This window comes from Elephantulus edwardii, unplaced genomic scaffold (assembly GCF_000299155.1).
Source record: "Elephantulus edwardii isolate Elephantulus edwardi_28Jun2011 unplaced genomic scaffold, EleEdw1.0 scaffold00103, whole genome shotgun sequence".
Classification (NCBI taxonomy): domain Eukaryota; kingdom Metazoa; phylum Chordata; class Mammalia; order Macroscelidea; family Macroscelididae; genus Elephantulus; species Elephantulus edwardii.
The window spans coordinates 10,123,699-10,136,558 of NW_006399853.1; the positions used below are offsets into that span (position 1 = coordinate 10,123,699).

The 12,860-nt window shown below is 41.5% G+C and overlaps 1 protein-coding gene across 2 annotated transcripts in view; it reads left to right on the forward strand.

Annotated features, from left to right (window-relative positions):
• WDR7 (WD repeat domain 7) overlaps positions 1-12,860 on the forward strand; it is a 349,149-nt gene that overhangs the window by 181,012 nt on the left and 155,277 nt on the right. For both annotated transcript variants that reach the window (XM_006891734.1, XM_006891735.1), the window contains one exon: positions 3,721-3,942. In XM_006891734.1, coding sequence (XP_006891796.1) covers positions 3,721-3,942 — 222 coding nt within the window. The remainder of the gene's footprint in view (positions 1-3,720; positions 3,943-12,860) is intronic.

The following is a 12,860-nucleotide window of genomic DNA, read 5'->3' on the forward strand; positions in this document are numbered from 1 at the left end:
TTCTCTTTCTATCATCCCTACTCACTGTCCAACTCTCTGGTGCATAGCACGTAATTGAGAGGACTATAGCCCAGATCAGGCACACCTTAGTCTCCAACCTGATGTCGTCACTCTTCAGTACTCTTGAGAGGTCACTCACAGCCGACTTTCCCAGTGCAATTCATCTCTTGATTTCCTGGCTGCTGTTTCCAAGAGTGTTGACTGTGGAACTAAAACTGTTAATTATCTCAATCTCTTCCCCATTTTATTCCTTAATTATTTCTCCCTGCCTCCAAAGTCTTTAAAATATCTCACCACTTCTTTATCTCCGATTCAACTAGGTCTTTGCCCACCTCCATATCTACTCTGTCTTATCTAGTCTGTCTAGAAAATAATAGAATAAAAAGTCATGTGCTCCAGGGATTTTTTTTTTATATTCAACTTCTTTAAAGAATAATATTTATCTTACCAAACATTTTTGTCTGGTTTTAGTCTGTTATGATTTGCAAGAGAATTCAGAGTACACCCTCTCTAATCTTTCTGCAGTGTTTTCAGCAACTGCCCCAAATCACTGTGTATCTAGAAACGTTCCATTCTCTGCATCTCCTTTGTGGCATCCACAAACCAAATCAAATGTCCTACTTCTGTTTCTGTAGCAGCTCTTCATCATCCCACTTCCTCCACTTTCTGTAGCCAATAGGCTACGCCATGCTCAGAGTGATTTCTAAGACTGTGTGTGGGTTAAAGCCTATCCTTCATATTCCCATTGCTCTGAGGATAAGAATGAAAACGTGAAGTTGACCTGTTAAAAGCATGCATGATCTGATTCATTCTCTCCTCTGTTGCCTCTTTTTCTACTCCTCTGCACTTGGCCGTAGCACTCTAGCCAAATGAAAAAGTAATTATTAAAAAAATAAATAGGATACCAAACCAAGTAAGTAAATAAGGAAAATTAATTCATAATAATAAATAATCTTTTTTCTACTTGACTCCACGTAGACTTTGAATGGATTTTGAAGAGAATTTGGATCTGACTCTTAAATATCCTGTGACTCAAGGGTAGGGAGAAAAGTGCATCAGGGAATGACTGGAAACCCTAAGTCTTTGTAAACTTTGGTTAAAATGAATTTAAAAAAAAAAGATAAAGAAAGGAATAAAAAGAACTATGAGACCAATAAAGTACAATCATAATTTTTTAAAAAAAATCCTGTAACTCTTCTTTTTATCAAACTAATTTCAATTGTTGTTGTTATTGTTGCCTATTATTACTGCTGTTGTGTGTGGTGAAGTTTGTTTCAACTTATAGTGATCTTCAAGGACCAGGAACAAACTCCACAGAGTTTCCTAAATTGTGATCGCTTTGTGAGCTGTTACTTTGATCTGTGCTCCTTCAAAATGACTGGGAAGAGGTTCCGTTTGCAGAACCAAGTTCACAACCAAGAACTTACCTATTGTGGTACCAGTACTTGTTTTGAGGGAACAAATCTGTTGCCATCAAGTTGACCCTAACTCAGTTACACTCTGTTGCTGTTGTTAAGTGCCATCAAATCAAATCATACTCATAGTGACCCTGTGAACAACAGATCTGAACCCTGTCCTATCCTGTGCCCTCCTCACAAACTCTGACACACTCAAGCCCTTTGCTGCAGTTACTGTGTCAGTCCACCTGGTTGAAGGACTTCCCCTTCTTTGCCATCTCTCCACCTTTGCAAGCATGATGTCTTCTCCAAGGGGTAACTTCTCTTTGCAACATGCCCAAAGTATGCAAGATGAAGTTTCATTATCTTTGCCTCTAAGGAGCATTCTGTCTGCACCTTCTACGAAATGTTTCTGTTTGTTATTTTGGCAATTCAAGGGATTGTATTAACTGTGGATCCAGGTAAGATAAAGTAGGACGATACAGTCCAGCACTCTTCTCCTATGCCACAGTTCTAAGACATCAGTTCTTCATCTGTCATCCTTATCCGTTGTCCAGCTCTCAGAATGTATAACAGATGACTGAAAAGACTAAGGTTGAATCAGGATGTTAGTACTCAAACTGACATCATTGCTCGTCTATAATTTGGAGAGGTCCCTGACTACAGACTTTTCTGGGACTGATATTGTGTGTGTGTGTGTGTGTGTGTGTGTGTGTGTGTGTACCGTCAAATCAGATCTGACTGGTACAGGAGGAGATTGTCCCTCCCTCCTTTTCCCGGCAGAGCATGTGGTGGATTCGAACCGTGCACCTCTGGGATTGTAGTTGCAGCTCCTTGCCACTAGGCCACCAGAGCTCCCCAAGGGACTGATCTTTCGACTACTGGTACCAAGTGGATTAATTGTGGATCCAAGTAAGATAAGTAGGAGGGTACAGTAAAAGCACCCGATAGAATCTCCAGTGCTGTAAATCTTTACAGCAGCAGTTGTTTGCACTTTTCTCTTGAAGAGCACCTCGCTTGCTAGTGTGATGTTGAATCACCAACCTTTCAGTTTGGAGCTAAATGCTTATTCACTGTGACATCAAAGGATCCTCAGTGAGAGGGAACTTAAGAGATTTTAATTTTTCATCAGCCCTTTTTATGATCCGACATCACCAGAGCTGCTGTTCATGTATTTAGAGCGCTGCAAATGTGATTATAATCTAAATTTAGAACATTTTAACACCTCAAAAACCTAATGCCTATTAGCAGACACTGACTGTTTTTCTTCTGTCCCATCGCCCATCTCTAACCAACCATTGTACTGTCTACAGTTACCTGTCCTGGATATTTAATATAAATGGAATCAATAGGGTTTTTTTGTTTGTTTAATTTTTTATTTTATTTTTTTATTTCAATGGACATCTACAGAGATTTTGGAATTCTATTCATTCATTGTTGTACTTTTCTCCCCGCCCACCCCACCCCTGAAATCAGTAGTTTTTTAAAAAGTCTTTTATGATTGACTTCTTTCCCTCAGCACAGTGTTCTCAAGGTCATCGATGTGATAGCATGTTTCAGCATTGTATTCTTTTCCTTTTTATTGCCAAATAATTCTCCCTTGAATGGATATACCACACTTTGTCTATTCATTCGTAAGTTGAAGAACATGTGAGTTATTTATGTTTTCACTATTTGTTTTGAACAATGCTACAATGGACCTTCATTTGTTTATCTTTTTCTTGAATATCCTACCTAGAAGTAGAAACTATGGCTCATATCATAGCTCTCTGTTTAAGTTTTGAAGAACAACCAGACTGTTTTACAAAGTAAATGTACCGTTTTGTATTCCTCCATGCAGTGCCTCAGTGTTCCTTCTGGTACCTTTTCATCTTCAACACCGTCTGTCATTGTCTGAAATTTTATTACAGCCATTTAATAGATAATGCCATGATTTTGCATTTGTATTTTTGTAATGGCCAGTGATATTTTTATGTTCACTAGCTGTTTATCTCTTTTGACTGGAGAAGTGTCTAATCAAATTATTTGCTCATTGAAAAAATGTTGGGATTGTACAAATTCTTACTTATTGTTAAGAGTCCTGTGTATATTCTCAGTTACCTTGGTAGGTATATGGAAGTCTGTGATTCAGTTTAAATTAATTCTGTACATTCTGTGAGGTAGGGATCCAGCCTCTTTTTTTTCCTTTTGGGTAGCCACTTGACATAGCACCCTTTACTTGAAAAGACTGTTTCCTAAATGAATAGTGTTGAACGCTTCTTAAGTCATGTTATCTTTTTATCATGGTAGTCTTTTAATTTGCCTTCTCTGTATTGGTTTTCAGGTTGCCTGTCAAGCGTTCCACAAATGAAGAAGATTTCCACATCCTATGAGGAAAGACGGAAGCAAGCTACTGCTATTGTTCTGCTGGGAGTCATCGGAGCGGAATTTGGTGCTGAAATTGAACCTCCCAAACTGTTGACCCGACCTCGAAGCTCCAGTCAAATTCCAGAGGGATTTGGCTTGACCAGTGGTGGATCCAACTACTCCTTGGCCAGACACACTTGTAAGTTTTCACATCTTTAAGGCTCATACCTTGCTTCTCAACCTGTATTATTCCTCAACAGACTCACACACACAGAAAAAAAATACTCTGAAAATAACCTCATACACAATATTGAGGGGAAGTTAGAAAACGTTATACTCTGAATGTTACTTTTTAAAAATTTTTCTTTATTTTTTACTTTTTTAAAATTTTATTTTAATAATTTTAATGAACATTTACAGAAATTTTGGATTTGCATTCATTGTTGCACTTTTCTTCCTGCCCAGGAATTGAATTGAATTGTCTCCATTGAGTTTATCTTGAAATCTTCTGCTAGCACTCTCCTGATTGGGGTATAGAAAAAGAACTGTGCCTAACTTGGGTTCTTTCAGATCACTCATCCATAATGTTAATCTGGAATAATGTCTCTATGCTTGGAAGCTGCTGTATATGTTGTCAGGTAGCCTTCTCATGTCATATTTAAAAATGTATCACCCATAGCTGTTGCCTTCAAGTTGTTTTTGACTCATAGGGATAGGGACCCTACGTTGTTGTTGTTGTTTGATGCCGTGGAGTCGTAGACGACTCATAGCGACCCTATGAACGAACGGCCTGAGCACTGTTTGTACATAGAGCTTCCAGAGGCAAGCCATTTCGGAAGTGGATGTCGCTCCTGCTTCCAGGCTTTATTTAGTCAGGAAGCTCCAGCCAACACTGTCCACCATGGGTACCCGTTACCATGATTGGCACATCACTGTCACAGTCTTCAGCATCACAGCAACCACGAGTTACCTCTGTACAGCAACGCACAGACCAGTGGTATACCACCTAGAAGAATGTTTGACAGGAAGACAATTTGAACCTGGCTGAGGGCCACAGATGAAAATCACACACCTTCGGCTTGGTAGCATAGCTTCCTTTCCACTAGGGAAATATATGATAGTTTGTTCCTGTAAAGATTAACAAACTTGAAAATGCTATGTGACCCTCTTTGTTGAGGGTTGTTGTTGTTGTTATGTGCCGTCGAGTTGCCTGCGACTCATAGCGACCCTATGTACAACAGCCCTAAACTCTGCTCTGTCCTGTGCCAATCGCACTGTCTCTTACACGCCCATCCCAATTATCCCAGTCACTGAATCAATCCACCTCATAGAGGGCCTTCCTCTCCTGTGCCGTCCCTCCACCCTCCCAAGCATGATGTCCCTCTCTAAGGACCGGTCTCTCCTCACAACATATCCAAAGTAAGTTAGACGGAGCCTCAGAATCCTTGCCTCCAAGGAGCCACCCGGTTTAACCCTCTCCAGGACAAATCTGTTTGTTTTCCTAGCAGTCCATGGTATTGTCAATACTCTTCTCCAGCACCACAGCTCAAAGGCATCAATTCTCCTTCTATCCTCCTTGGTCATTGTCCAACTCTCTGATGCATAACAGGTGATTGCGAAGACCATGGCCTGTATCAGACGCACCTTAGTCTCCAGAGAGACACCACTGCTCTTCAGCACTTTGGAGAGGTCCCTAACAGCTGACTTTCCCATGGCAATGCGCCTTTTAATTTCCTGGCTGCTGGTGCCAAGACGGTTGACTATGGAGCCAAGCAAACTAAAGCTGTGTACAATCTCAATCTCTTCACCATCCATCCTGATGCTGCCAGTTGGTCCAGTGGTGAGAATCTTTGTCTTCTTGACATTGAGCCTTAATCCATATTGTAGGCTGCAGTCCTTGACACTCTGCAGCAGGCCCTTCAGGTCCTCCTCAGTTTCAGCAAGCAGGGTTGTGTCATCCGCATAACACAGATTGTTGATAATTCGTCCACCAATCTTGACCCCACATTTCTCCTCATAGAGCCCAGCCTCCCGGATAATCTGTTCTGCATAATAGAAAAGGTATGGAGATAGGATGCATCTCTGGCATACGCCCTTCCCAATTTTGAACCATGCAGTGTTCCCTTGCTCTGTTCTGACGACTGCCTCCTGGTCCAAGTATAAGTTTCGCATTAGAACGATCAAGTGTTCTGGGATTCCCCTTCTTCTCAGAGTCAGCCACAGTTTGTTATGATCTACACAGTCAAATGCCTTTGCATAGTCAATGAAACACAGATAGACATTCCTCTGGTATTCCCTGCTTTCAGTCAAGATCCATCTAACATCAGCTACAATATCTCTAGTACTACGACCCCTTCTGAAACCAGCCTGGACTTCTGGTAGTTCTCTGTCGATGTGCTGTTCCAGTCGTTTTTGGATAATCTTCAGTAAAATCTTGCTTGCATGTGAAATCAGTGAAATTGTTCTGTAGTTTCCACATTCAGTTGGGTCGCCTTTCTTTGGGATAGGAACAAATATCGACCTCTTCCAGTCAGTTGGCCAAGTGGTCAGACCCTATAGGACAGAATAAAACCATCACATAGCATTTTCAAGTTTGTTAATCTTTACAGGAACAAACTATCATGTATTTCCCTTTTCAAGTCTCCAGTAGATTTGAACCATCCGCCTTGTGGTTAGCTGCCAAGTGTCAACCAGTGTACCATGAGAGCTCCTTTAGAATGCATTCCTACCAAATATTTACTCATTATGGCATCCTAGAGAAGAGATAATAACAATTGTCCTCATTTTGAGATAAGGCCATTAAGGTACAATATTTGATGAACTTTAATTGCTAAGCAGTTAGAGTTGTAGATAGTGAGTTCTAGCCTTCCTTAACAAAGACATTCAAAGCCTTCTGTGGTCTGTGAAAACTGAGAAGGTACTTAAATCCCAATTATCCATATCGGTGGGAAGGGAGAATGACTGGGATGCCTAGCTCAAACATGGTTTTAAAATATATCTTTTCTTTACCTGTATTTAAATACAGATGATTCTTTTGTGGAAGTTACACTTTGCACACAGTATAAAAATCACATGCTAAAGAAAAACCTCAAGAACACTTTGTTACCCCTACGCATACTAAGTATCCCTTCTGATCACAATCTGTTGCATAAAATATAAGGCAAGGACTATTCCATTTGGACCATCTCTTCTGGGTCTAGTTTTTCTTCTGAAGCAAAATATCTGGGTTCTCTTCTGTTTCATTGCTACACATCCAGTACAGAGCCTTCATTTGCTCCCCCGACCCACTCGTGGGGTGTCCTGAGCATGTTTCACTGGGAATATTAGCTTTTAGGTCGTTTGATGATTCTTTCATTCATCTCTTCCTCTAATTTTATGGTTGGCGAATGATGCTAGCACATCTGGAGTAAATCCTGTCTTGAGTGTTAATGATCTCTTTTTACTTTGGGCAAGTGTCAGATGTCACAGGAGGCTACAGACTCAGATTTGAATGCAGGTGTGTTCTCACAATAATACCTTCAAAGGCATGAAGGAGGCAGGAGGGGCCGGAGGAGAAGCTGAAATTGCATTTAGTGTAGAAAGCAATGGCAATACAATTGCTATGTTGTTGTTATTTCATTTCAGAGGAACATTCTTCTAAGTTGTACAGCATTCTTATTTCAGTTTGCTATCCTAAAATAATCTGGGTATGTTGTGAAGCCGAACCTTGTGCCATTGGGGGCCATAACATAACAGCTGCCCATAGTGGACAGTGTTTGGTGGAGGTCCCAGTTTTAAGACAGGTTTGGAAGCAGGAGTGACATTCAATTCCTAAACCATATGCCTCTGGAAACTCTATGAACCTGGAAAAATGACAATGGTTATAGAAAGACTTCAGGCCTTTTGTTCATAGGGTCACTGTGAGTCGTCCTCATCTTGGCAATGATCAACAACAACAACAGTGTAGAAAGCCTCCATGGACATCCTCAAGGAGTCCTGGTGTTGACTGGTCGTTCAGAATTATGTTGAATTGGAGATTGGGACTCAAGCTCTATATTACCATGTCATTGGGTGAGGCTTGTCCTGGACAGGGAATCTGCCTGTCTGTCTACCTACCTATCTCCCTATCCACACAGATACACACTCAAATAATACTGTATTTTTATAACTCTTTTCTTTTAGTTAAATTCCTGTACATTTATGATATTTGTGTTCCATTTAAACATGTCAACATACTAAGCTTAGATCAGATGGAAATTCAGAATTCTTATTTTATTTTTGCTCATAAATAAGTTATATGTGCAGCAACTTTATCATTTTTAGCCGAGTTCTGACACTTGCATTACAGACCCTATCTTGGTGATGTAACCTCATACTCATTCTCTATAAATAGCTTTAATTTTTCCTCCTTCTTTGCTAGCTCCTTGCATTCTGAGCTTTGGGTTCCTCTTCCATAAAGTGAGTAATCTGCACAAAGTTATTATTGAGACCACTTCCTTCTAAAAGTATCCATGGGATTCATTAGTATTCCAGTGCTACAGTGGGCGTAGTGCTACCTTTTGAACTTGGCCACGTGTATTTGGATTGCTCTCTCTCCAGCTACCCTCTCTACGGCGGTGGCAATGACAGAAGCTGAGCATTTCTAAAGTTTCTATGTGCCCTTTCATACAGATGCCTCATATCACCTTCTGCAGCAGTTGTTTCCACGTTTAACTCTGGCTCCACACATGCCCAGCTTCCTGGACCTATGTTAGGTGGAATATAACTTATACTGTATACCAAACCCCAGTCCTTGGACCAAACCTAGCCTCCCACCTGTGTGGTAAATAAAATTTTATTAGAACACAGCCACAGCTACTGTTTGGATACTGTCTGTGACTGTTTCATGCTACACTGGCAGAGCTGAGCAATTGCTGCATTCCTGCAAAATGGAACAGAGGTCCAACTATTTACTAAAATTTACCAACCTCTGAAAATTTTGTTGGTGGTTCTTTCTTTATCTATAATATGTTGTTGCTGTTGTTGTTATGTGCCGTCGAGTCGTTTGCGACTCATAGCAACCCCATGTACAATAGTCCTAAACCCTGCTCTATCCTGTGCTCATCTCATTGCCTCCTACACACCCATCCCGATTACCCCAGTCACTGAATCAATCCACCTCATAGAGGGTCTTCCCCTCCTGCGCTGTCCCTCCACCTTACCAAGCATGATGTCCCTCTCCAAGGACCTGTCTCTCCTTACAACATGTCCAAAGTATGTCAGACGAAGCCCCAGAATCCTTGCCTCCAAGGAGTAGCCTGGTTTAACCCTCTTCAGGATGAATCTGTTTGTTTTCTTGGAAGTCCATGGTACATTCAGTACTCTTCTCCAGCACCACAGCTCAGAGGCATCAATTCTCTTTCTATCCTCCGTAGTCATTGTCCAACTCTCTGATGAGTAACAAGTGATTGCTATAATATAGCATCTGACATATACTATTTCACAATTGTGTGGAGAAAGAACTTAGTGGGAGGCTGTCTAGGCCCAGTCTGTGAGAAGTTGCTCCGCAAACCCTAAATGGTGCATCTCTAATGGTTTAAGTCCATGCAGCTTCGTGGGAGAAATGTGGGAAGTCCCTTCTGGTGTGATTTACAGCCTCCAAAGACACACTGGAGAGCTGAGTGTGTTTGAGTTCCCACTCAACAGCAATGAATGAGTGAGTGAGTGATACTGCACAGGCTAATTCTTCATCCAGAAAAATAAAAGCTGTTACTTTGGGATAGGGTATTCTTGAAAGGAAATGTACAAAAAAAAAAAAAGAAATGTACAAATCAGGAGGCAGAAACCATATCCATTATCTGAGCAGGGAATTCTTAATGTTAAAAAAATTGCTTATTAGTGGAAAGTGGTTGGCTACTAACGTAAGTGGCCCTGAGTGATACGTCCAGATACTTAATGCACTTGGGTACTGACTGGAAGATTAGAGGTCCATGTTAGAGGCCCTCTAACCTGGACAGTTATTAATTATAAGAGTCACTATGCAACTCGACGGCAATGAACAACAACAAAAATAGTGTAGAAAGCTTCCACGGACATCCGCAGGGGGTGCCGGTGTTGGATGCTCCTCCAGATTGTGTTGAATTGGAGTTTGGAACTCAGTCTCTGTATTCCCAGGTCATTGGATGAGGCTTGTCCTGGACAGGGAATCTGCCTGTCTGTCTTCCTGTCGCCTCACTTATTATAATTGTCAAGGTTAGCGGCACCTCAGAAGAGAATCCTAGTGATATGTTTCTGAAAAACCAGCCATTGGCCGTCCTACGGAGCACAGCCCTTCTCTATTACACGTTGAGTTCCCGGAAATCAGAGTTCCACAGCTGATAGGGATAGTAAAGAAGTACAAGAGCCGCTTCAGAGCCCAGAAGTAGCAGATGCCAAAAAGCAGCCAGTACCTACAGTGAGAAAGAGTAGAGAGGAAAGGGGGTGAGGCTGGAGAGGCCTCGTCCAGGGCGGAGCTCGGATTTCCTCGAGAAGGGCATGGCCGCCGCTGGACCATCAGCCTGAGCTTGTTGAAGGTACTAACCGAGCAAAGTGACCAGCTGTTGCCCATAAGGGTGAGCAAGTAGGAACTGCTCCCAAAGTCTCAGGAAAGATGGAAATTAGAGCCTTTCAGGAGCAGCTCGCTGGGGCTGTCGGGACAGGCAGGCCAGAGCTGCTTGAGAGAGAAGTAAGTGCGTTTCTGCCTCTTTGCCTTTGCCCGGAAACAAACACCTTTGCTCTCTACTAACCCGGCTGAGCATTCTGTCAGCTAGGCCCCAGCTCCAGCGCTGCAGAGCAGAAGGAAAGAAAAGGTGGAGTCCGAGATGAGGCACTGAAGAGTGATCACTAGTCCAGGAAGAATAGCTTAGAGAATAATTCCAAGTACAGATATTCTCCTAAATATCACGTTCAGATCACTAAATTTGTTGTGGAATTCTTTGGCCATTCATTGACCATTCTTTGATTGGTCATTTCTAAGGAGCTAATTATATTCTCTGTAAACATTTTTTCAACTGGGTTATGCTGATGTATTGTGTAAGATCAGAGCTCTGGTGGTACAGTAGATGCTACAGTGACAGCGTTGAGCTATGACCTAGACTGTTGTTATGTGCCATCGGCTGACTTGGCCGACCTTCGTTTTTCAGAAGCAGTTAATTGCTTGAGAGGAGATTGCTCATCTTTCTCCCATGAAGCAGCTAGTAGGTTTGAACTGTGAACCTTTGGGATTGCAGCACAGTTTCTTACCACTAGGCCTCCACTGCCCACCTAAAGGCAGGCATTTTGAACTTAATGGTTCCACAGGAGAAAGACAGGACAGTCTACTTCTATTAAGATTTTCAACCTTGGAGATTGGATTTTCAACAATGGAGAAACTATGAGTGAGAATCACCTTGATGGCATTGAGTTTACTTTCTGTTGACTGGAAATTTCCTCTGCAGATTATTTCTTCTTTCTGAGAAGTGCCCTTACCATAGCTACATAAATGTCAAGGCAGTATAATAATGTAGCTACCGAAAGGGGTAGGTTTAAAACAGAAAAAGAACTGTGCCTGAGTGTGGTAAGCACAGTTAACCCATATTGCATTTACAGATAAATACATGATTGTTGGTCTGCATTTACATTTCAATGGCCTAGTAATGCTCCATCCCTTACCTGCTACTTCACCAGGATAGCAGTGATAAGGAATAATTAATGTTTTGTTAACGAGATCAGATCTTTGATTATAATGTACAATAGATGTACAAATTCTATATTTAACTTTTATTTGCCTTTTAATTGCTATAGATTTCTGTGCCTGCTACCAGGTACTTTATCAGACTGAAGAAAGGGTTCCTATAATCTCTTATCCTCAGTCTTAGTGGACATTACAATGTATTTTCTCCAAAACAGAAGAAGTTCCATTATACGTTGTAAAATGTTGCGGTGCCATCCATTTCAGCCGTGTTGTCAGTTCACTGGGACAGCATTTTAGGAGTAAGAAAGACTGAAAATGGCACGGAGAGGATTTACTAGTGTTTTGTGCGGAATGGCTTGAAGGGGAGGAGGGATCTATTGGCAGGTGGCGAATTCTTCAGACTTGTAAGCACTAGAGAAGAATTTCAGGCCAAGAGCGGATAATGTATTAAACCCCAGCTCATTTAAAATTCTCCTTTGTCTGACTGAACGTCACATTACAGAGCCGGCTGCTCAGAATGTCTCCAGAGTCGGCTCCTTGACCCCTCGGAGCTGCAGGCAGCTCTAGGCTTGAGTAGAGAGGCCACTCAGTTTCTGGGAAGAGAGGCGTTCTGGGCAGGAACACAAGTCCTAAAATATTGATGCGGCCACTCCTCAAGTTGAGCAATAAGATAGAGTTATATACAGTATGTCATTCAAGCTCTTTTCATTGCCCAGAAATCATATGCTGAGCCTATGGTCTGTCAATCAAGGTCATTTTGGTAACTCCAAAGTATAGTTTGCGTTTGTGGAGATTTATATATAACTGTATAATATGCTTATACAGAGAATGTGATGTTTTAAAATGCTAAACAAAGGCTGAGAAGGTCCTTCATGGTCTAGTGCCTCCCTTAAATCATGTGTGTAATCACACCGCTCATTTTTCCTCTTAAATGTTCATGTTGCAGTGCAGTGATAGGCTTTAGGGCGTGTCCCACACTAGTCTGTGCCATGTGGAAATGCCACTTTTTAAAGTGGAAAAAACCCCCTCAAAATGACCAAATATTACCAATCCCACATACTTTATCCTAATGGTTAAATTCTAACTGTACCAGGATTTAGAAGAGTACCAAATTGTTGAAGCAACTGATTAATTTTTTTTTTTATTGGTCGAATTAATAACCAAACAAAAACAAAGCAAATGACTGTTAAGGAAGTAAAAGCTATGAGTGGTTTATGTCTGAGTTCCTTCTGAAGTGACACAAGACTTCCTCATCACTGTACTGATAGGAGGTATGTTGGCTGACGGGTTTTTCTCTCTTGGAACCGTGTGTTTGATATATGTTGTTATTATGTGCCGTTGAGTTGCCTGCGACTCATAGCTACCCTATGTACAACAGCACTAAACCCTGCTCTGTCCTGTGCCAGTCTCTGCTTCAGTTGTCCTATCTGTTAGTCTATGTGTGTTCT